The 24,442-nt window shown below is 45.3% G+C and overlaps 1 protein-coding gene across 1 annotated transcript in view; it reads right to left on the reverse strand.

Moving 5' to 3' along the window:
* NEDD9 (neural precursor cell expressed, developmentally down-regulated 9) overlaps window positions 1-24,442 on the reverse strand; it is a 55,548-nt gene that overhangs the window by 25,465 nt on the left and 5,641 nt on the right. Inside the window, exon 2 of the mRNA XM_062184596.1 lies at window positions 9,418-9,864. Within this exon, the coding sequence (XP_062040580.1) occupies window positions 9,418-9,864 (447 nt within the window). The remainder of the gene's footprint in view (window positions 1-9,417; window positions 9,865-24,442) is intronic.

The following is a 24,442-nucleotide window of genomic DNA, read 5'->3' on the forward strand; positions in this document are numbered from 1 at the left end:
TGGGAGCATTAGATGGCATTATATGTCTGATGTCCCTAACATGGAACCAAGACTCAGAGGCACTTTAAGAACAGCTGCCCCATGGGGCCTGCTCTGTAATGCAGCAGGTTACAGCCATGGCCTGCAGTGCCACATCCCGTATGGACACTGGTTCAAGTCCCAGCTGCTCCACTTCCAGTCCAACTGCCTGCTAATGTGCCTGGGAAAGCAGCGGAGGATGACCCAAGTTCTTGGGCTCCTGTACTCATGTGGGACACCCAGAAGACACTCCTGGCTCCTGGTTTTGGCCTGGCCCAGCCCGGTCATTGCAGCCATTGAGGAGTGTACCAGCAGATGGAAGATCTCTGCCTCTCCTCTCTCTGTCTGTAACTCTGTCTTAAATCTAAAAAAAAAAAAAAAAAGGATCAGCTGCCCCAACTCTGGCTCTAAAATTACAGTAATTACAGTAGTCCCTCTTATCTATGATTTCTCCTTCTGCTGTTTCAATTACCTGTTGTCAACTATGATCCAGAAATATCACTAGAGTGCCATGAAGAGTTAAGATATTTTGTTCCAATTGATGTATTTTACTATTAGTTATTATTAATCTCTTACTATGTCTAATATAAATTAAACCTTATCATAGGCATGCATATATATATTATGTATATGTATATACACACACTTATGATTCAGTACTATCTGCAGTTTCAGCCTTCACTGGGAGTCTTGGAACATAATCCCTGCTGATAAGAGAGGACCACTGTATCCTGCAGAATGAGAAGGAAGCAGTGAGTAACTTAACACGGCTAAAGGCTTCATAGTCAACTGGTAGTAAATTTAAAACAAAAAACTATTCCAGGGGCCGGTGCTGTGGCGTAGCGGCATCCCACATGGGTGCCAGTGCTGGCATCGCATATGGGTGCCGGTTCTAGTCCCGGCTGCTCCACTTCTGATCCAGCTCTCTGCTATGACCTGGGAAAGCAGTGGAAGATGGCCCAAGTCCTTGGGCCCCTGCACCCACGTGGGAGACCTGGAAGAAGCTCCTGGCTTTGGATTGGCCCAGCTCTAGCTGTTGCGGCCAATTGAGGAGTGAAACATGGATGGAAGACCTCTCTCTCTCTCTTTCTCTGCCTCTCCTTCTCTCTCTGTGTAACTCTGACTTTCAAATAAAATAAATAAATAAATAAATATTTTTTAAAAAAATTATTCCAATAAATAGCTGGCTTAACCATACCATACTTTGAGGAAATCGAGAGTTATCAAAATTATTCAAATAAATTAGATGTCATTAGGTTTTGCAAAAGGCTCCTTTACTTCAAAACCTGGAGTTAACTTCTGACTTTAAGAAAGACACAGTGAGGTCCATGACACCTGTACCTTAAACAGGGGTCACACCTCTCAGGAAGTGTCTTGACAACCAAGGTTAAGGCACAGCTATTTAGAACCACAAGCTTCTGATTTTTGATAGCCTCTAGATTTGCATTTTGTATTCAAACAAGTCTCTGTTTTAGACGTGTTTAGCCTGAGGTTTGCACAGTGGTGTAGCAGGTTAAGCCACAGCTTAGCAGGCCTGAATCCCATATCAGATTGCTGATTTGAGTCCTGGCTGCTCTGTCTCCCATCTGGCTTCCTGCGAATGGGCCTGAGATGGCAGTGGATGATGGTCCAAGGACTCAGGCTCCCACTTTTGGCCTGGCCCAGTCCTGGCTGTTGTGGCATTTGGGGAAGTCCCCCAGCACATGGAAGGTGTCTCTGTGTGTCTCTGCCTCTCTCTGTCACTCTGCCTTTCAAATAAATAAATAGATCTTTTAAAAAGAGATATGTTCAACCAGTATTAAGTCTCAGTTTTATCATTAAATACATTTATTCTTTTCTCTCCTCTACAAATAGAGTGTCACCCATGTAGTCAGACATAATACTACACGCAGTATCTCACCTACTCACTCTGACAAGCAGAGTCACTTAGCATGAGATCATTGAGAAAGGAAGATTAGCCTCTGTTTGCTTTGGTGTGGATTCACACAAAGTTACTAATGTACTCTTTACAAATATGCACTATCCTTGAGTATTATAACAAAGTACAGTTGAATTCAAAGGCTTGGCTCTGACCACACAGATAAGACCTTTGTTCGTCACTGCTCATTCCAGTGGCGTGGGTGACTCAGCTGGGGAAAGACACTTCTCAGTTTCAGACTGAGCTCAAGTCCTGTCTTTCAAGTGCTCAGAGACCTCCAGTTTTGTAAGCCTTCAAACTTATCATGACTTTCCAGGGGAGAGATTGAGGTTGAAACTTCAGTTTTTTGCATAGCCCCAAAAGTCATATGTTGAAGGGAAAAATTCACTTACATTAAGATTATGCTTCAATAGAAATGTACAATTCTCTTGTTTTTTAATTTATTTACTGGGAAGGTAGAGTTAGAGAGAGAGAGAATATTGATCTTCATCTGTTGGTTTACTCCCCAAATGGCTGCAATGGCCAAAGATGGGTCAGGTTGAATCCAGGAGCCAAGAGCTTCTTCCAGATTTCCCACAAGGGTGCAGGGGCCCAAGGATTTGGGCCATCTTCCACTGCTTTCCCAGGTGCATTAGCAGGGAGCTGGATCAGAAATGGAGCAGCCAGGACCTGAACCAGCACCCACATGGGAAGCTGGCACTGCAGACAGCAGCTTTACCCACTATACCACAATGCCAGCTCTCCAAAATGCACAATTCTAAAGCTGTCATACTTGATTGAGTTTATAAGTGGAGAAGCTGAAGATACTGACTGTACTTGAAGTACTTTTCAAGGGGTGTGTTGGGGGCACAGAAAAGGAAGTGAGGCGTAGTCAGAGCTGATCTTCTCTGGGAGCTTTTGTTTCCTCTCAGTCTTGTGAGTAGGTAAATCATCCCGCTTGCTCACGTATAGCAGTGAGTTGGCTGGTAGCAGAGTGCTGCTCTGGGCAACCAGATTTCACAATCCCTCAGGTTCCAATAAAGGAAGCACTTGATTCCTTAGCCAACAGCCGTGTGTGTGTGTGTATTTATGTGCGTGTGTGTAATTTGTGATGACTCAGTGTCTAAGAAGGTATCAACGTAGTGGCTAATCTATTTCTGAGTCTTATATTACCTTTCAGGAATGGGCCTGGAGACCTGGCTAAAACTTTTGAATCATTTCCTGCTAAGATTTGTGCCCTATTTTGGAAGGTTGGAAATGCTCTTAAAGATGATGTTATGGGTTCTTGTTAAATATTAATATTATTTGAGTTTTCCAAGTGCTATCACATGTAGTACGTGCCCCAGCCTGGTCCAATGTACACATTATTAATGGCAGGCCACAATAGTTTGTTCACTAGAGAAAGAGATGATAGAGAAAGAGAAAGTGCAAGCAAGCTCCCATGCACTGGTTACTTCCCAAATGCCAACAGTAGCAGGAGCTGGGATGGGGTCAAATCCTGGACCTGAGAATTCGGTCATGGTCTCTCATGGGGGTGAGTGGCAGGGACTCAACCACTTGAGCCCACCACTGCTTCCTCCCATGTATACATTGGCAGGAAGCTGGAATTGGAATCAGAGCCTGGACATGAGTTCAGGCACTCCAAGATGGGATCCCCAGCAGTGTCTTATCTGCTGTGCCCAGTGCCTGCCCCGGCTGTTACATCTTTTAATGAGCCCGTGAAATCCCTTGTGATCAATGAGATGTACAACATGTTTTGGGCCCAAATAAGAGGGAGGAACTGGTGGTTTGTAGAGAGATGGCTTCACAGAGAGGAATGCTACAGTGAGTTTTAACGAGTTAATGGGAGAACACAGGTAGAATAGAGGGGCAAAACATTCTAGCTACCTCATAGTCTATGCAGAGGATCTTCTGCTGCTCACTAGAAAAAGTCTGGTTCCTCTATAGGTGACTGCAGAAGTAGTAATTAATCTTGTCTAACTTGGGCAAATCACATGAAAGGCCCTCAGACAAGCCCAACTTGACATTACTCATGCTTTGCTTTGGGCGATCACTTATTGTGTATTGATAATTGTGATTACACAAAACAGGTGGCGACATTTGCAGAGGCCCTTCTAGGAGAAAATTACGACATGTAATGTCACATCTGCCATACCAGATGGTAATGAGCTGGATGGGTGATGATGGTTGACTGGTAAGATCAGAACTACCTTTCAGATAACACATGAATTCAGATTTAATGTAATTATGCCCCACATCCATAGGGTCAACCTCTGTGGACTCAACCAACCATGTATCCATAATATTCAAAAAGCCATGCATCACTAATATTTTTAAAAATTCCATTTGTGCTGAGCTTTTTTTTTTCTTGTCATTATTCCCTAAATAGTTTGCTATAACAACTGTTTGTTTAGTATTTACATGGTAGGGTGTAATAAGCCATCTAGAGATGATCTGAAGTATACGGGAGGATATGTATAGGTTACATGCAATAATTATGCCTATTTATATATGGGACTTGAGAATCTAAGGATTTTGTTATCTGCAGGGAATCCTGGAAGCGGCCCTCCATGGACACTGAGAGACACCAGTAGTTTGTTTCTGTCTCATCCATTCAGTCGCTGTGTGTTGATAGTCTGCTATGCGCCTGGCCTGAAGCAGTCAAAGCACTGCTGTGGCCCTGCCTTAATGGAGCTTATCAGGTAGCCCAGGACCGAGTTACAGAAGCAGGCAACACAAAATGAAGTCCAGCAATTAGAATAAAAACAATAAAAAAATAAAGCTAATCAAAGACGCACATCAGCTCCCTAGGCAGATCAAGCTTGGAGCCTTTGACCGTGCGCAGTTTCCCGGTCTCTGAGGCAGTGGGCTGAGGCTGTGTCAGACCTTTTGGACATCTGCAGGCTCCACCCCAGGCCAAACTCTCATATTAAGTTGAATTTTTGCTTTTAAGAAACTGAAAACGTTTTGCTTTTTTTTTTTTTCTATAACACAGCTTTTCAAATTATTTGACTGTGAGCAATTCATTTAATTCAGAATTGCCTGTGAGTTCTTGGCAATCACGATGCATATTTAGAAATCTTTGCAAAGTGAGAAAAATCTAACCTACAAATTATTTTCAAATGTAAAGAAATAGTGATGAGCCCTAACTAACAACTCATGAGGCTGACACGATGCTGTATCCTAGACATCTGTTTAAATCTTTATTAATTTTCTATGTTGCAGTTTTGGGGCCCAGAGTTTTTTAATTCAGATCTCAAACATTCGCGTACACCCTGGGCAGTCTGCCTGCCATGGCTGGAGGATAAAATGGCCCTGCACGCAAAACCCATAGTGAGAAAGGCTGATGAGATTAAGTGAAGGTGTCAGTGTATATGGCTTCCAGAGAACTCTGAAAGTTCTTTCCAAGCTCTGCAGAATTTTGTAGAACCAAAGTGATAGTGACACACTCAAAGGGCACAGCAAACAGAAGTTCATGGAAAGTAAGTATTATGGAGGAACTATTCATGGATTTAAATACTTTTTCACCTAAATAACTATCTTTTTAAATATTAAAAAAAAATGTTAAATTTTTATTTAAAAGGCAGAGAGAGAGAGAGAGAGAGAGAGGGACAGACAAACAGAGACAGACAAAGAGAAATCTTTTATTTGCTGGCCTATTTCCAATGCCTATAATAGTGAGGACAGGGCCAGGCCAAAGCCAGGATCCTGGAACTCCACCCAGGTCTCCCATGTGGGTGGCAGGTTTCCAAGTACTTGAGCCATCACCTGCTGCCTCCCAGGGTGCTCATTAGCAGGGAGCTGAATAGAAAGCAGAGTACCTCAGACTGAAACCAGGCTCTTTGACACACGGAATGCCAATGTCCTAAGCCACTGCACTAAATGCCTCCCCCTAAATTTGTTTAATTTCACTTTCCATAACTTTTTGAAGTCCTCTTTGAAGCAGTGAAGTGTTGGTACCTCCAGCATCTTCTAAAAAACTAAAATAGGTCCCATGCTGTTGAAAATATACCAAGAAAGGAAAGAGAAATAAGGGGAAGGGAACTCATTTTTAAGCCCCTGTCATGCTAAATGCTTTCTCTAATAGTTTTCATTTAATTTCCATAATAGCCCTGAGGGTGGCTATGATTATTCCCATTTTACAGATGAAGAAACCAACGCTTAGAGAAAGTCAGTGACTTCCCGAGGGCTGTGCAGCTAGGAAGAGGTTGAACCTGAGCCTCAGGCCTAGCACTAAAGTCCATGCTGCTCCCACAACAGTCATGCTGTCCTGGTGGCATAAGAGGCTTTATCTCACTAGATGCTGATTTCATAAGTGATGACTGCCAGTGAATGGGGTGGGGTGAAGAGGGTGGGTAGAGCCTGGGGTCTCCCAGAGAGAGCACAACCAAAGTGAGAGAAGACAGAATTCACTGTCTTCCCCCTGCCCCGCCCTTAAGTGATTCACTGGTAGAAAAAAAACTGGGATGGATGAAACTTCTGACACCCACAGTGTAGCAACATCAAGGGAATTTTGAACCATGGAAAGTCCCAGATCCCAATCAGATTGGAACATGTCCAAGCCCTCCACGGCCCCCATCCAGTGTTTCTCACAGTGTAGCCCTGGGTCACCTCCCATGGCACGTTTCAAGGAGCTCAGTAAAATGCAGACGCCTGGGCCCCGACCCAGACCTACTGGAAGGAGAATTGCTGGAGGAACGCTCCTGGAAATCTGCATTTTTAACTTTACCTTTCCTACCTCTGTCAGTTACGCTACGTTCACCAGAATGTTTAAACCACGTTTTTGGTGGTTTAGAACAAGATTCCATGGCCTCCTCATGTCCTTGTTGAATAATTTGTAGGGACCACAGCTTAAAGTACCAGGAACATCTAGTTCTGGGCCCACTCCCATTGTACAGCTGGGAAATGAGAAAACTGCTTTATTTAGTAAGTCGGTAAAATTGCTAAAATGAGAAAAAAAAAAAAAAAAAAAAGGGTGGGGTGAATCCACCATGCCTAATCTGCTGCGCTGGGATTATGTCTTGGGGCCTTGGCTTCACTCACTGTTGGGATTTCCACCCACTGGGAAAGCCCTATACTGAGGAGGAGGTTGCCGGAAGTTTAAAGCAATAGCTCTTATGTGGAAGCTAATAACATCACCGTTAGCAGCTCAGTCACCTCCACTATTATAAAGGCAGGAATGGAGGGGAGGAAGAAGCGAAGGAGGGGAAAAGAAGGGAGGGAGGGAGGAAGAAGATGGAGGAAAGGAAAGAGAGGGAGAGCTGGAGAGAGCATGAGAGAAGAGAGGGGTAGGGAGAGGAGCAGGCAACCTGGCAATGGGAGGCCTCATTGAAGGTGCTTTCCAGGGGCGGTCAGGATATCCCGGCCAGCCCTTCCCAGCATGGCTGTTTCCCCCATGCTCCAGGCATTCCTTATGCCCAGTGCCCTTGCTGCATCTCCTGGAGGTGTTGGTAGAGGTCCTTTCCCAAAGTTGACCTCTTCCTATAGTAGGTGCCTACCTTACGCTAAACACAAAATGTTCCACTGACTGCAGAACTTATACAACCTGGCCACCCCAGCACCAGTGCCCCCTGTCATGCATGCAAGAGAAGGCACGTTTCAGTGTCTGCCCCCTAAAAGGAGAAGAGAGAGCCAAGGAGCAAACGTGCGGAGCAGCCCCGGCACACACAATGGGAAGTCTGAAGTTTCAGACTTTGCAGACTTGGAACCAAAAAGGTTGAGTCTCAAAAGGAAAACATGTCACCTCCCTGCCAAAATAAACTGTGATGAAAGTCTGGACCCACCACTCTCAGCCAAGCATTTGCTGCTCTGGCCTCCCTCGGCTGCCTCGCACCAGCTCCAGCGAGGGGGAGCTATTTTTAAGGTGCAAACAGCCAGAACTAAGAATGAGAGAAGTTATTTATTTATAGTTACACCTTTCAACTGGTCTCTTCCCCTCTGGAGACGGAGGTCAGGTTTGGCTTTCCTTTTGAATGTGAAATTGCTGGGGTGAGAAGGGCTTTGAGAGGTCATGGCTGAGTGTAGGGCCGCTAGCCAGGGATCCCTGTCCTGGGTCACGTAGGTGGGAACGCTGCGCACTGCCACCGCAGTTCACTCCTCTGGAGGAACACGCACTGGACTCAAGCGACACCTGCACTCTTGAGCGTGTTTGGAAAACCAGACTGTTTGTATAAAATGCGATTTGCAAACGCATCGGTGGTTTTGCCACTTGAAGGAATCCAACAGTAAATCTTTTTCCTTCTTGTATTTTCCAACAGAAAATTTCAACGCCATGCAAATAGATATTCCCTATCTTATATGGGTTTGTAAATTCAGACTTTGCATTAGGCTGACTTGAGGCAGGGTTAGGTTGACTTCAAGGAGGGCTCATCTGTTTTTGTAGGCCACAATTATGCATGCTGTTGCTGGCATCCAAAGGCATCTTTACTTTTGTCTTTCAGGGACATTTTCTTGTCATGTGAAATTAATCCATTCTTAATACCAACTCAAAGGACCGTTTAGAATTTGCAGGAAGATCCCTCCTTTGCGATGTTCACAAAAGCATCCTCCTGATTTTGGTGAGTACCCTCCTGTGTGCACTGACCCTCCTTTCTTCACAGCATCCATCCCCACCTGACGTTATCATGTTCACTTACACCTTCCCTTCTACAACATAAGCATCACAAGGGCTTTATCCCTTCTTTAACTCAACACCGCATCACAAGCATCACAAGCATACTAGATGCTCAACATTCATTATTCAATGAACACACTTCTGTTGAGCTCATACTGTTATACACTTTTTAAAAAACTCGATTCCCCCCTAAATATTCAAGCCCCAGTGTTTTCACCCACTGCCCAAGGCATGATTACAGCTGTGAAGGGCCAAAGGATGGTGTCCTTCCACAGTCACAGGTGTGTGTGTGTTTTCAGTGAGTCAAACTCTAAGCTGACAGTGCTGAAGAATGAATTGGTAGGCATGTCCTACTCCCAGCTTCCTTACTCCCTCTATTTCTGGTGGGTTCTTTGTGCTGCCAGGCCACTGGGGTCAGGATTCAGCTTTTGACCAGGGTAGGATCATTGCTGCACAGTGTGCTTAGATAAGATTTCGTGCCTTATATCACTCCAGGAAGAAATAGAAAAGACTAGAAACTGTTTGAGCATAGATTCTAGGTCCAGAAGACCTATCAAAGATGGGGAGAAACAATTTTATGGTCTTGTATGAATCACAGTGACATAGGAACTTTTAATGGCTGGGGAATTAACAGTAATTAGCATAGGGTAATTCTAGAAAGTTTTGCTGACTGATTAGCAAAATTATAATGATATAACTATATAATTATAATTATAATGATATAACTATAGTAATGATATTAAAACTATAATGATGCCTACAATAGAATATTTGGTCTATTTATTTCTTGGTGGCTTCTAGTTATCCTTTTGATAATATTTCTATTGCTTCAAGTGCAACGGCAAAAATAAATAAGTAGGAACAAAATTCCAGTTAATCAGTTACTCACCTTTTTACTTAAGTGCGGCCCATTGGTCCCCGCAATGCTTCTCTGTACTGATGGTGGCACTTGATAGACATCTTGTTCTTGGGTCCCATGGCCAGTGGGTACCTGGTAAATCCCCTGGTTCTGGTAGGATGGTGGCACCTGGTAGGTGGTGTCACGAGGAGCCGCCTGGGGGTTTGGCATTTGATAGCGCTTCTGCTGGCCAAAGCTCTGGTGCATCAGGGCAGGAGTGGACTGGTCGTGGCTGGAGGAGGTCTCCTGCACGGGACCGATGAGAAGCTTCACCCGGTTGCCAGGCACAATGCCTTGCCGCCCGTGTAAGGAGCATAGCCACCATCCTTCCAGTCCCCCAGTGTTCTGCTCTATGACAGTCAGGATGTCCCCCTTGCGAAAGGCCAGTTCTTCAGCACACTCTGGGACATTGTCATATAAGGCCCTTGCCATAAGATTCTAGGAAGGAAGGAAAAAAGAGAAACCGGGTTAGGATATCAGCTCAGTCCCTTTAATACTGAAAACCGTGCTTTTATGGGAGGCACACTTGCTGGAAAAAAAAATAACTCGGAACAATAGCCTGTAAGGAGAAAAACAGATGGTGCAGACAAAAGACAGATACATGCACACTGTGTCTGCCACCAATGACATCAGACTGCCTCCTCGGAAAAGCTCACCACACCAGAAGAGCTCTTTCCTCCGGCAGAGGAGACCATGCCAAGGAGCTGTGAGTGGCCCTGTTCAAGAGTCGGAGAATGCTCCACTGCACGGACCATTTGTCTTCCTTTCTCAAAATGAGTTTAAGGGGGGAAACATACTCCAAGCTGTTCAGATGTACCACAATGGGCATGTCTCAGATTTTCATATACTGGGGGGAAAGAGTTGAAGAAAAGCCCAAATAACACACTGCAAATGGCATTTGGATTTGGTGTTGAAATATATACAAAAGCATACTTATGTGTGCCTTGGCAGGCCTTAAAGAATCTTATTCTCAGATGATGAAGAGGTCCTTGGGTAGGAGGAGAATCTCTAAGCAAGGCACAGACATCTGCTATGGTCATCAAGCAGAGGGCATAGGTGATAGTAGACCACGTCTCCGAAGTGGATGGCCGGGAGCTACACAGAAGGTCTTCGCCCAGAGGTAGATGCCAACTCTTTTGATATTTCACTGACCCCTTTCCTGAGGGCCCCTCGTCCTCTCCTCCCTGCCACTTTATCACCTACTTCTGGAATCTTGCCATTCATATCTGAAAGGCTGTGCTTTCCCCTTTCATGGGCCCACATCACACTCTCCCTCCGTACGAAGGCCTGCCTGTCTGGCACATTGAGTACGGAGCAGACAGCCAAAGTAGGCATTCAGCAGAGAGCGGGCGGGCAGACTGGGCTGACATTCCTGGATGCCTTTCAAAGGCTCTGAAGATTTCAGTTCTTGGCGTCAGTTAAGTCTCCCAGCATGCTGGCAGCCATCACCACATGCCTGCCCCCTTCCCAGCGTACAGAGAAGTCGGGGAACGGTGTAAATTCATTGCAGGCACTTGGAAAATGAAAAGTGATCTCTCGAGTGCCCTGTTCAGGCGTTTGGATGCACTTAGCGTCACTGTGGTGGGGCTCAGGGATGGGAGAAAGCACTGCCGATTGAGGGGAGCGTGTGCGTGACTGTATTTCACGTGCTGACATGTGTGGCATTTGGAGCTCTTGCTGTTTGGATTAGAAATGTGGATTCGATCTTGCAGCCTCGTGCTTTTCGTTTCCTTAGAGCTGCTGTGCATTAACTGCCCACCCCCATTCTATGCCCATAACCACGGGTCTCACAGTCTGCTCTCTGCACTCTGGTTAGTCGTTGGGAAGTGATCCAGTTCCACTACTGTTAGCTCAGCCCCTGTGACTCATAGCAGCCACTTAAGGGAAGGAGATACAGCCCCAGCGCTCAGCACCCAGGAAGCTTTGTGATGTTCTTCAAGAAGTTTGAAATCTTTATGAATTCTGTGCCAGATGTGGGAATGATAAGAGAAGCCAAAGAGAAACTGAGGACTTGGTGTGTTAGGTGAAGGTTTTATTTAGCAGCTATAGTGTGGGAAACTTTGAGCTCCTCCTAATAATGAGAATCTATATAGACAAAACCAGGTAACATTCTCTCCTGGTTTGTGAAACCATTTAGGGGTTGGTGTTATGAAGCAGTGGGCTAGGCTGCAGCACTGGCATCCCACACCAGAGCTCCAGTTCGAGTCCCAGCTGCTCCCTACTAATGCCCCTGGAAAAGAAGATTTCCCACCCATGTGGGAAATCCATATGGAGTTCCTGGCTCCTACCTATAGCCTGACCTAGCCCCAGCTGTTGTGGTCATTTGGAAAGTGAGCCAGTGAATGGAAGATATCTCCTTCCCTCTCTCTCTGTTACTCTGCCTTTCAAATAAATAAAATCTTAAAGAATACATCTTAATCCTAAAGCCTCTCATTTCTTTTCTTCCAGCTTTTGGGTGTGGGACTAGAAAGGTCATAGAGTTAAAAAAAGGATAAGACTCTGGTCCTCTGTACCAGAATGGCCTCAAGGAGTTGGCTCTTGCAAAGCTGCCTTGTGATTACAGAGCAAGCAAGGCACTGCCCTCTCTAGTCTATGCCCCTTCCTTGTAGGCCCATTCAACGATTGGAAATGGTTGGTAAGGAAATGGTCCATAAGGAAGGCCCAGGTGAAATCACAAGTAACAGAGTCCAGGCCAGTTTATGGGCGCTGAGGGCTGATAGCTGTGCGATTATATTGGCTATAAAGATGGAAAAGAAGAAACAGAAAGCAGTGGAAAGGCAATGGGCTACAGCCCTAATCAGCACAAATCAGGTCGAGGCATTCGCAGCTGGGCCACGTCCAACTGCAGAACACCACGAGGCACTGAAGTGGAACACCGCACCATGCTTGATTAGAGACAGCGAATCCCTGTGGGAGAGGCCTGTGGCTGTTCTTTGTCTCCCATCCCAGTAACCTTCCCACCACCTGGTAAGCAGCAGGCTGATGGTTCCACCCGTCGCCTCAAGTGCTGCTTCTGGGGCACAACGTCAGAGCCCCTTGTTGGTGCCAACCTGGGTATCACAGGTGATTTCTCCTGATTGCTTGCCCGTGACTTCCCAGCAGTCCTCCCTAATGGCCATGGATGGGGATTTAGGACCAGGGCATGGTCTGGTTGTTGGTGGCAGGAGGCCCAGCACCTGTCTGATGCCTGTTCCCGCACTGATAGATGTTCTTAACCTCAGCTGAGAAGTCGTGCGTTACTATCCAGCCACTCACCTAAAGAGAAGGTTATGATGCTAAAGACCTCTGGAGATCACGTGGGCACAACGTCCCTGCCCTATGGATGAGGAAACAGATCTGAGGAGGCCAGCTTATCATTTGCCCACAGCCACACTACTGGAGTCAGACATGGAAATAAAAATTGGGATCTTTTGGTTCAATTGTCTTTCCATCACTCTAAGCTAGACCTTAGCTCTGCCACACTCCGTCCTTCTAAGTGGTCCAGTTCCACTGTAAGTTCTGAAGATGACCAGTTGTTTTTTTCAAGCCTATGGAATAAATGGGGCTGGGGTCCCGGTTATGTCACTTGGCATACCACCTCTCCCCTTTGTGTGCTGGCTTCCTCGTCCCTAAAGCAAGACTGCAGCAGCTCTCCTGTGTGTTTGCAGGGAGGATGCCACAAGAGAATTCGAGTGGCCATCTGAACACTGTCCGAGACTGACAGCTGTCGTGATCTTTTATTTTATTTACTGGTGTGTATTTTGGTTTGATTCCCTACCCATCTTGCCTCCTCTCAGTTCTCAATCTAGGCTTAGTCCTATTCTTAAGATGCTATTATATATGAAGGTACTTCAAAACTTGGGGACAGTGGAATTAAAAGATAAATTTATTTTGGAGTTATTAGGAAAAAATCCATGCATTTTTTTCATAAAATTCCTTTTCTATGAACTTTTAAAGTATTTTTTAAATATTTTATTTATTTGAAAGGAAGAGTGACAGGAGAGACAGACAGATCTGAGAGAGAACCTATTGGTTTACTCCCCAAATGGGCACAATGGCCAGGACTGAGCCAACCCAAAGCCAGGAGCCTGGAACCCCACTTGATTCTCCCACCTGGTGGCAGGGGCCCAAGTGCTTGAGTTATCTTCAACTGCTTTCCCAGGCACATTGGCAGGGAACCGAATCAGAAGCAGAGCAGCTAGTACTTATTGGTTCTCTAATAAGGGAGGCTGGTGTCGTGGGCTATGGCTTAACTCACTGTACCACAATGCTGGCCCCTCTCTGAATATTTTTTACATATATGTTTCTTGCTCACAACTAGAATTCAGCAGAACTGTATCACAAAGCAATAGTTATCTGAATAAGAAATATGTTCTGGCCACTGCAACATCTTGTAAAATATCCGCCTTTAGACAGAAATCAGGAAACAGGGTTACATTCAAGAGAATTTGTGAGACAGTAATAATATTATCATTACTGGATAAATGAAGGACAATTCTCATCAGTTTCTGGTAGAGTGCAATACATCAGAAGGTAGGGAAAGACATGGGGTAAGGACTGTGGCTTTGAAAATACTTGGTATTAGGGCAAGAATTGGGTGGGAAGATAACAGGCCAATTAGCTTCAGCTGGAATGACAAGTCTCATTCAGCCCTGCACTAACTCATAAGTAGGCAAAACAAGAGTTAATTTTTCTGGCAGTAGAAGTGGAGGGACCTTCTCTAGTGCAAAGGTGTGATTCCTTGAGGCCACAAAGTTAGGCACTGATTATCTGAAAATCTTAGAAAAACCCAAAGGAGACAGTTTGCCATTCAAGATCTACTCTTTCTCCCACCTCCTGCCCACTTGGTATTTATCTCTGGGGTGGGAAGGTCAACACAGAAACAAATCAGGGCGAGATAAGAGAGCTGTGTAATCCTATACACGTTGGATGGTTAGCCTCCAGAGATTGGCAATTAGCAATATGTAAACCCACAAGCTAGAGCTTGGCAAAGCACCAAGGCAGTTGGGGCACAGACCTTGAAAACCAGAAAGAACGTTAAACAATGATAGTCCAACTCTCTCACTTTACAAATGAGAAAAAATGAGGCCCCAGAAGTTAATGATTGGCCAAGTTAACTGGCAAGAAGTTTTCATAGCTGTGACAAGAATTCAAGCCTCCTCTGTCCAGGTCCAGCACTCGGATAGTATTTAGTGAGGTCAAAGACATCTGCTAAGAAGGCTCTAGTCAGCATTTAGGGTCATGACCCTGAGCAGAGGGAACCCTACTGGTAGCAGCCTGTAGAATTGGCCCTCACCCCAAGTTCTCTCGAATCTTTTTTGGACTTCCATGACACCACTTCTGGTTCTCTCTCTTCTCTGGAGCACTCTTCCTCCTTCTCCATCACAGATTAGTCTCCTCCCCACCTCCCAGCTCCCAGCTGCCTTAAGTGATTATGTTCCAAAAGGGTCTCTCCTGCACTGTCCTCTCTCATGTACGCTTGCTCTCTAAATGAAATCTCCTCTATGTGATGGCAGCTGAAGGAACACACAGAGAACATGTAGATCCACAGCTCTAGCTGGGATATTTCTTCTGCATTCCAGTCCCTTTTTCCAGTTGCCCAGTGGGATTTTCATCTCTAACTCAACAAGTGCAAAAAGTCTTTCTCCTGCTTTGCCTGTTTTGGTTAACAGCATGGACATAGTAAGAGCATCAGAGGCTGGATGAGTTTCTTCACAACCTGAATCTCCATCAGTTGGACTGTGAGTTCCCCTCACTACCATTTTTTTTTTTTTTAAGATTTGTCTATCTATTTGAGAGGCAGAGTTACAGACAGAGACGGAGAGAGAAAGAGAGAGGTCCTCCATCCGCTGCTCACTCCCCAAATGGCTGCAAGGGCAGAGCTGAGCAGATCCAAAGCCAGGAGGCAGGAGCTTCCTCTGGGTCTCCCACATGGGTGCAGGGGCCCAAGGACTTGGGCCATTTTTCACTGTTTACCCAGGCCATCAGCAGGGAGCTGGATCGGAAGTGGAGCTACCGGGACCCGAACCAGTGCCCACATGGGATGGTGGTGCTGCAGGCAGAGGTTTAACCCACTATACCACAGCACCAGCCCCCCCCCCCCCCATTCTGAACTCAAAAACTCACCAACTATTTTCCTGGAGCATAGCAATTGCTTCCTCACTGCCTTTCCAGCACTTAACCTCTTCCCAGCTCAAACCAACCTTGCACTTATCCAGAGTAGTTATCATTCCAAAGTCTCCCTGATCGTTTCCTCTCCAAGTTCTCTGCCACTGTCTTTCTTTACAGTCCAGCTTGTACTGTCCCATTCTAGATGCGAACTCTGTAAGTCCAGGGATGCTGTCTAATGCCTTTTGCATTTCCAGAACTTTAGCGTAGTGCAACAAAATACACATTCATTAGATGTTTGCTAAGTTGAAATGGATTCTGAACTCCAATTTCCTGCAGGGAGAGTGAAATTGTTTTTTCTGAATTCAGTAAGGCATTTGGTTAACATTTTCAAATGGAAGTGGGGAAGATGAACTAAGCAGAAAGCTACATGGTGTGTCCAAGTCGCTCAAGCCTGACAGCCAGAGAATATGGGAGACAGAGCACAGGAAGGTGCCTGCCCCTCCCTATTATAACAGGACAATGACGCAGATGGGGGGGCTGACCCCCCTGAACCCAGTGCTTGCAAGTAGTGAGCAAACAGGAAGGCCAAGAGGAACTGACCATCCTAGTATGATGAAACACAATGGCCTCTTTAAGAGCTGTCTCTCTCTTCAGTGTAGGTGACAGAGCCCCATTCAGATTCCTTGCCAGGACCTTTGGGTTCTGCTGTTTCTAGTTCCCAAGCTATCCTGGAGAGTGGGAAGAAAATACTGTGCATTTGGCCAGAGCTGCAGAGACAGAGAGCTCTTGGTCACGTGAGAACGCCTACCCTTCCACACCCCCACCCCCACCCCAGTTCCTCCCCCCTCTTTTTTTTCCACCGTTATCAAAATGTCAAGAAAGCTTATTACTCTACTGCCAGGGAAACTATCTGCTGCTCCCAATACAGAGAGGTGTGACGTAGAATTTCCATGACCATTCATGCTGTTCTGTAAAGAGAAATGAGACACAATGGCTGGCATGCTATTCCACTGTGACTGATAGCATCATCAATGGCCCAGCTTCCGCTTATTATTTTTACTTCATGCTATATTTATTGTGCAGGAGACCCTGCCAAGTCCTCAGGGCTGCCTCATTTGCAGTGACACGACTTTCTTGCACCCAAACCATCCCTCCCAGTCCAACCCGAGCCATGGATTCTGGTGAGCTCTTGTGCGTGTGGACACACGCACACAGAAGACAGATGCTGAGAAACAGACGCTCTAAAGGAAATGGTCAATGTCAAGGAAATCAGTGCTAAAGGAAGCGGCTGGGGATGAACATCAAGGTCAGCCTCAGGGCACCTTGGGGAAGACAAAGAAAAGCCCCTGTGCCGCTGTGCACACAGACAGAATCCACTTGGCTCCGGTGCTCTGCTCCCTCCCACCATCACCCTGGGGATGGGGGTGGGGGTGGGCTTTCTCTACAGAAGGAAACAGACACGGTCAGAAAACCTGGATATCAATTCTTGAAATGGCATCTGAAGATGTAGAATGCTGGCTTTTTTTAGTTGGAGCCTCCCAAGATTGTTAAGTGGCAGACACAAAGCCTTCAAAAACAAGAGTGAGAAGATAGGATAAGCTACGAAGTGCTGTAAGGTATGACAAGCTATGGGGGTTCCTTCAGCAGTGCTTTTCAGAGGCATGGACACTTTTCACTGGGGCACCTGAACTAGCTCCCAGAAGACAACAGCCAACAGCAGGATCCCATCAGCCCCGCTAATCCATCATACTTCTGATCTCGGGCAAAGAATGTTTAGCATTTCCCACAAGACTCCTCTGGCAAATAGACTATCTCAGCAAATGATTCCTGTTTTCTGGAAGGTGCTTCTTCTAAAGTCCTAGGATGGTCATGAGCTTACATGAGCATCTTGGGTCCTCTTTGAATCTGTGTCATTCACTTTGCCCCAAATTCCCAAGTTGTCTTAGATTTCCCACCTTCAAGACTTTTAGCTAAATCATTCCCCTCCAAGAGTTTTTGAAGATTGGTTTATTTGAAAGGCAGAGTTACAGAAAGAGAGGGAGACACACACACACACACACACACACAAACACACACACACAGAAGGGTGGGGGGAGAGGGAGAGAGAGAGAAAGAATATCTTCCATCTACTGTTTCACTCCCCAAATGGCTGCAATGGCCAGAGCTGATCTAAGCTAAAGTTAGCCTGGAATACCATCTAGGTCTTTCACGTGGGTGGCAGGGGCACAAGAACTTGGGCCAATTCCTCTGCTTTCCCAGGTGCATTAGCAAGAAGCTGGATTAGAAGCAGGGCACCTAGGGCTTGCACCTGTGCTCCCTTATCAGCTCTTACTATTTCAAGCAAGGGCTTAATCCACTGCCCTGCAACACCGGTCCCCCTTTTGAGCATTTGTGAGTGGGAGATACTTTAAGAAATGTGAAATTAGACATGTCCCCCACCCTGGCCAAGGTAGTCTGACATAGAATGAGACACTGTTAACACTCCTGCATGCACTGTGGGCCAGTGCCCTGTGTGTGTTTGCCCATAAGGCTCCTGAATTTGGGAATCCTAACATCCTTTCCATAGTGGGCTGTTCCTGTTTGATGAAGGATCATTTGGAAGCCAGCATGATTTTGTTGGCTCATATACCAAAGTGACGTTACTTCTTGAGAGCTAATGAAAAGATCAGATGCTCATTGCAAATCTGGATTTTTGGATCTCAGTGAGAAAGTCCTATCTGGCCAGATAGGGTAACATGATATGGACAGCGTAGCTATGAGATTAAAAAGCATTTCCTCAAATGCTAGGCTGGTGTCTCCCCTGCACTTGAGTGAATGACATCTTTTATTCCTTTATTTAAGGTTCTGAAGGTTAGAAATATTCCTATGCTTTAATTTGTTTACTATGAAGCTAACAACATACCAGAACAAATACTTTGCTTTGTATGAAATGGGTTGGTAGGTAGCCTGCATGGATGTATGTGTGTGTGTGTGCAATGCCATGTCAACTTCTATTATTTCTTGGTCGAAGATGAATTTGATTACTGACAGTATTTAAGAAAAATCACAAGTCTGATGATCATAAATAACGTTATTTATGTATACATACACTCTACATATACACATACAATCTCAAGAGTATTAAGGAAGGTAGAACAGCTAGGTCTCCATGCATCTAAGAAGCAGAAGTCACCAGTATCTTGACCAGAACTGACTAGAATAGAATTTTAGAGTAAGAAGGGACTATTGGAAGCCAATGGCATCGCTCTGTAGCCCGGGGCAGCTCAGATTAGATTAGCAGCAGATCCAGAGCCAGCGTCTGCTTTCTCTCTTCATCCGGAGGTTCCCACTGGACCAGGAGGCCCTTCCAGAGAATCTTCTCCGTCTTGGAGTTTCACGTTATTGCTATGAAGCCTTGGAATTTACAAGCATTTGTTCCAGATTGCCTGGTTTTGATAGATTTTGGTACAATATATTGGCAAAGGATCAAAAACATGGAGCAGGCACAAGCACTTTTCATGGTTCTGTCCCTAGATAAATCTGACAGGCGCCATATAATGACGAAGGCCGGACACCCACTCACCCAAAAGATAGGTTTTATTAACAATAAAACAACCACCTGGATTTCAGCCAACATTACAGTGTTGGCACCAGATCATATCTATCTGCCTGTCTAGACAAATGCCTCTAACATCCAGGTACTTGGGGGGAGAGAAATGAGAATTAAGAAGGAAGAGGAGATTTCAGTCCACTGTATTACTGTGTATTTCCAAAAATGATATCATTTCTCAACAGCTAAAATACAGCGGTCATGTCATCTACTAAAGTACTTAAAAGAAGGGAAGGGTCTGCCTATTTTTACATTTCCTGTCTATCTTCCTGCACCACGGTATGCAGTCCAAGTTTACATTGAAACCCATACCAATACATCCACCTACTGGCAACAACTGTCTCCCAGCCAGAGGCCGGTTGATGCCATCCCTCACTGGAACTCTTGTAGATGCCACCTGGCCTCGGTTTGGTGTCTGATTCTTGTTTTCTACTTAACCTATGAGGTCCTTAAAGAGTTTTAAAAAATCAGATCCAAGCTCTCTGCTGAGAGATAGATATGGCCACGTGCTATCAGTGCAACAGCTGCTGAGCCATCTCAAGGAAAAGCTTTGTAAGCTGCAACTTCCGAGCTAGAAGCAAGAGGAGAGATGGCAGGGCAGATGGAACAGAAAAAAAACCACTGAATGGAATTGTCCAATGCCCAGGTGTATAGAGAAGCTCTCACACATGCTTGCTATGCATAAGAATGAAACCGTGACCTTAATGGCCCATTTCTAAATGCATGTTAGATGGTTAGATATACATGTAGAGAGAGGAAGACTTTGAAAACTTCCGGTTGTCTTAGAGATGGTTTGATGGTTTTACATTTGAGCTGAGACAGACTCTGTAGTTCTTAGGATTTGTGTGAACAAACCGAGGCTGAGATGTCAGAGGAAGTGACTTGGTTAAGACTTACTCCATTGAGATTGGCTTCAGTTGTGATAAAGTGATGGCACACACTTCTGTGGGAGCGGAATCTCTGTTTCTATCAGATAAAACTCATAAGGCGATAATTTTTAAATAAAGAAAGTAAAAGAGAGTAAGCCAGATGTTCCCAACTCGGGGGGATTTTGTTCCCCCCAGGGACAGCTGGCAGTGTTTGGAGGCACTTTTTGGTCATCCCCACGCGGACGGTGTGTGTTGCTGGCATCTGCTGGGCGAGGTCAGGAGTGCTGCTAACCATCCTGCATTGCTGAGGACAATCTTCCCACATCAAAGAATTATTGAGCCCTAACTGCCAGTAGCGCTGAGGTTGAGAAGCCCTGGGGAGAGGAATGGGCAGTGGACTGAATTAGAGGAGCTGGTCTCAGTCCTCATCCTGTAAGACTCAGGACCATGCAGTCACAGCCTTGGTGCCTCTGTCTCCCATCTGCACCGTGAGGACGATAAACGTGTTCTTCATGACGATACTACAAAGATTCGTGAAGTTATGTATGTGAAACACTCTGATTTCTTCAGAAGGAATGGTCTCTATAAAGTCAGAGCACAGTTATGATGACTGTGCTCTGATGAGCTCATGAAATCGTGTCTTAAGAACTGTATTCCTCCTCCTCAAAAAAGTTCCTCCGGGAGAAGAAAACAAAACAGAAATGATCTCATCATGATTACACCTGCCACACCAAAAAGCAGACACAGTTCAGAGAAACAAAATTCTTTCCCTTCAGCAATGAACCAGGCCGCGTCTGTAATTAAGATCTTAATAAGGAGGCGAGAGGCCTGATGCCGGCGCTGTGGGCTATGAGGCCAGAGCTACCTGCCAGGTTTAAGACAAGAACAACTGAAATGCAATCCCCCGCACTGCTTAATGCGCTCAGGTGTTCCAAACAAGCCTGTATTTCAAAATGGGCTTGCCTTCATTTCTAAAGATGCTTACTTCTTCAAGGGAATAGAAAAGGAGCCCCTTATTATTTATGTGTAAGTGTTATTTATGACTTTATCTGGAGAATTTGCCTAAGCCCACTTTTTAAAAAAGCCCCTGGATATTTTCCTGCAAAAGGCTACCATAAAGGAAATGGGGCGATGCCTTCAACCATCCATGGGTCTCTGGAGCAGCTCATGGTGTCCACAGAGCAACTGTGTGCTCATGAACTTTGCAAGGAAGTCCCCAGCTTCAAATATCCTTCGCATGGTCATACCGTATGTCCCAGTTTGGGGCTTACAAGACAGGGATACATTCCCCCAGAAATGACATCCAAGGGAACTTTGAAAACAGAATCTAAAGCTAAGTGTATTGTGTTGCCAAAAAAATTTTGAAATCCATGCTTATGAGGGGTCTTCAAAATGCTGATGGAAAATGAATATTTTGAAACAGTATATGTGAATTTCAAGTTTTTTGCATCAAAATAAACATGTAAGTACATTTTCCCATGAACCCTTTGAAGCACCCTCGAATTTGCTAATGAAACTTCCTTGATTGAATTTAGGGTAGGTACTGCTCAGGGCCCCTGATTCAGCCAGTGTACGTGTTTTCCATGACGAGATGATTCTTATCAGAGCAAGACATAAGAGTCTGTGCTTCTGAGTGGCTGCAAGCCCAGCCTCCCAGTGAATGTGGTTGTCAGGAGGAAGAAGGCTCCTGGGCCACTTGGATTTCTACTGTTCCTTTACTCAGCCCCATCCAAGGCCATGCTCATCACACGAGTTCTAAGTGAAGACGCAGGACTGGAATTCTATCCCCAGGTTGCACTCCAGGCAAAGAGGGTTTCAAAACAGCGCTTTAGCCATGCTGTGGTGATAATGCAGCACACAAGCCTATTTCCTGCCAAGCTCTAAGATGACTTGCAACAGGAACAACCAAGAAAACCTCACTGACAGATGACTGACAGGTCCTGGCACTAAAGACTCTGAACTCCAAGAAGGCTGGAGTAGAGTCTGAGAGTCCACTTTGGTGCCATTGCTTGTGTGCTGGCTTTGTTGCTTTGGTTATCTGGGGAGGGAGTGGGAGTTGTGGGTGGCAGAGAAGCCCAACTCATACTTTATCAGTAAAGTGCAGAGCCTTGGAGACAAAGAAGCCTTGATGAGTATTAAATCAGCCACATCTTCTGGGATAGAAGGGTGCTAAATTGAGGGGAACAAGTTGACAACCACAAATCCATGAGATTAAGGCTAACTCAGAAATTACCAAGAGATGGCACAGAGTTTCTGCCTAATGAGAAAAATTAGGAAAAATGTTAATAACACATCATGCTGCCTAAATATGTAACACCTTAAGTAGGACAGAGATCTGGTTCCATTCTTAGCCTTGCATGTATTTTGATCTGATCATCACAGTCTTCTACTGAGCGTCACGGTTAATCACATACATAAAAGTGATCTTCAGAAAGTTCATGGAAAATGTGTATTACAGAAAAACTATGCAAAGAATTCAGATTTTTTTTTTGCAACAAAATGAACTTGTATTTTCAAAAATTTTACTTATTTGAGAGAGAGAGAGAGAGAGAGCGAGCCCAACAATTGATTCACTTCTCAGATGCCCACAGTGGCTGGGGCTGGGCCAGGGCTGAAGCTGGGAGCCAGGAACTTAATTCACATCTCTCATGTTGGCGTCAGGAATCCATTACTTGAGTCATCACCCGCATTAGCAGGAAGCTGGACTCAGGAGCTGAAGCCAGATAACCCAGGAATTGTATTTATTTATTTACTTTTTGACAGGCAGAGTGGACAGTGAGAGAGAGAGACGGAGAAAGGTCTTCCTTTTCCGTTGGTTCACCCCCTCAATGGCTGCTGCGGCCCGGGCACTGCGGGTGGCGCACCGCGCTGATCTGAAGCCAGGAGCCAGGTGCTTCTTCCTGGTCCTCCACGTGGGTGCAGGGCCCAAGCACTTGGGCCATCCTCCACTGCACTCCCGGGCCACAGCAGAGAGCTGGCCTGGAAGAGGAGCAACCGGGACAGAATCTGGCACCCCGACCGGGACTAGAACCCGGTGTGCCGGCGCCGCAGGCAGAGGATTAGCCTAGTGAGCCGTGGCGCCAGTTGAACCCAGGAATTCTAATGTGGAACATGGGTGATATCTTAGCCACTAGGCTAATCACCTGGCCCTGCATTTATTTTTTAATTCAATTTTCCACAGACTTTTGAAGCCTCCTGGTGTGTATACACACAAACACACAAAGAATTCATTTCCAGAGGGAGCTATCAGCCAGGTTTTTTTGTTTGCAGTGTCTGCACTTTCAGATGTTCATGGTTGCTCAGTCTTCATTTCTGATCAACACAAATTCTCATCATCTCACATTAGCAATATTTTGGGTAATCTTACAACTACTACCTTGCCGTGAGAAATAGCGGTCATCATCATTGTTCATGTTTCCTGGGAAGCCTTTCTGCCATCCCTAAGTCCACCTAGAGTGCATTGTTTATGAAAACTATTTTCCGAAGAGCCAGTCCTTACGTGGAAAAGGGTCACCAACAAGGCTGCTGTCTGAAAATGAAGACTCTTCGGGAAGAGCCGTTTGTAGCTGTGATGGTCCCCAGCCGTGAGGAGTCCTCACTAGCCAGAATGACCGAGGGACACGACTGGAATGTCCAAAGTCAATAAGATCGAGGGGGTGTTGTTGACCATGTATAAACAGGTTTTTTTTTCCCCTTGTCCCCTTTCCATGCCCATCCTCTTTGCAATCATCCATTGCCTAGGCAACCGGCAGCTATTCTCCGGCATTTGAAATTGGAAATGTAGTATTTCTTCCCAATGGTCGTGTTTAGTTTGTCTTGGCAAACAGTCCTGGTAATTAAGCCTATATGTTTCTGTAGTGTAGGGCCGTGGTCCTGATGGTTGGCATTTTTCAAGCCGATTTGTCTAGGTTTCTTTCTAACCCTAAAATGATTTAGAAATAGAGCACCAAGACTCCTGTCTTTGCATTGACGTCACTCTGACAGCAATGGAAGAGGGGCAACATCTACCCTGTGCTTCTCATCTACTCCCCAACGCTTCTTTCCTTGATTTTCTTTTGCTTTTGTTAATTGACAACTTTCTCATTATTATTTTTGTTACAGGTAAACAATTTAGCGAATGTTTCCTCTTAGACGTTTATCTGTATAATGCCCCTCTATGTCTCCATATGTATGAATGCATCTACGAGGGGTCTCCAACAAATCCATGGAAAATGTGTTATGAAAAATCTTCACATGATTTCAAAACAATTTCCGCACCAAAATAAACTTTCTTTAGATTCCATTTTACCAGGAAGTTTTTGAAGGTGCCTCATGTATTATATCTTTGCAACTCTGATAAGCCAGATGCTATCATTCTCATTTTTAAGGGAGGAACTGGCCATCTAAAGTAGCTAGCTTAAAATTACCATTAGGAAGTAATAAAAATGGGATTTGGAACAAAATCCATGTCTTTTCCACTGTGCCAGTG

Source organism: Lepus europaeus, chromosome 3, assembly GCF_033115175.1.
Source record: "Lepus europaeus isolate LE1 chromosome 3, mLepTim1.pri, whole genome shotgun sequence".
In the NCBI taxonomy this organism is placed as follows: Eukaryota; Metazoa; Chordata; class Mammalia; order Lagomorpha; family Leporidae; genus Lepus; species Lepus europaeus.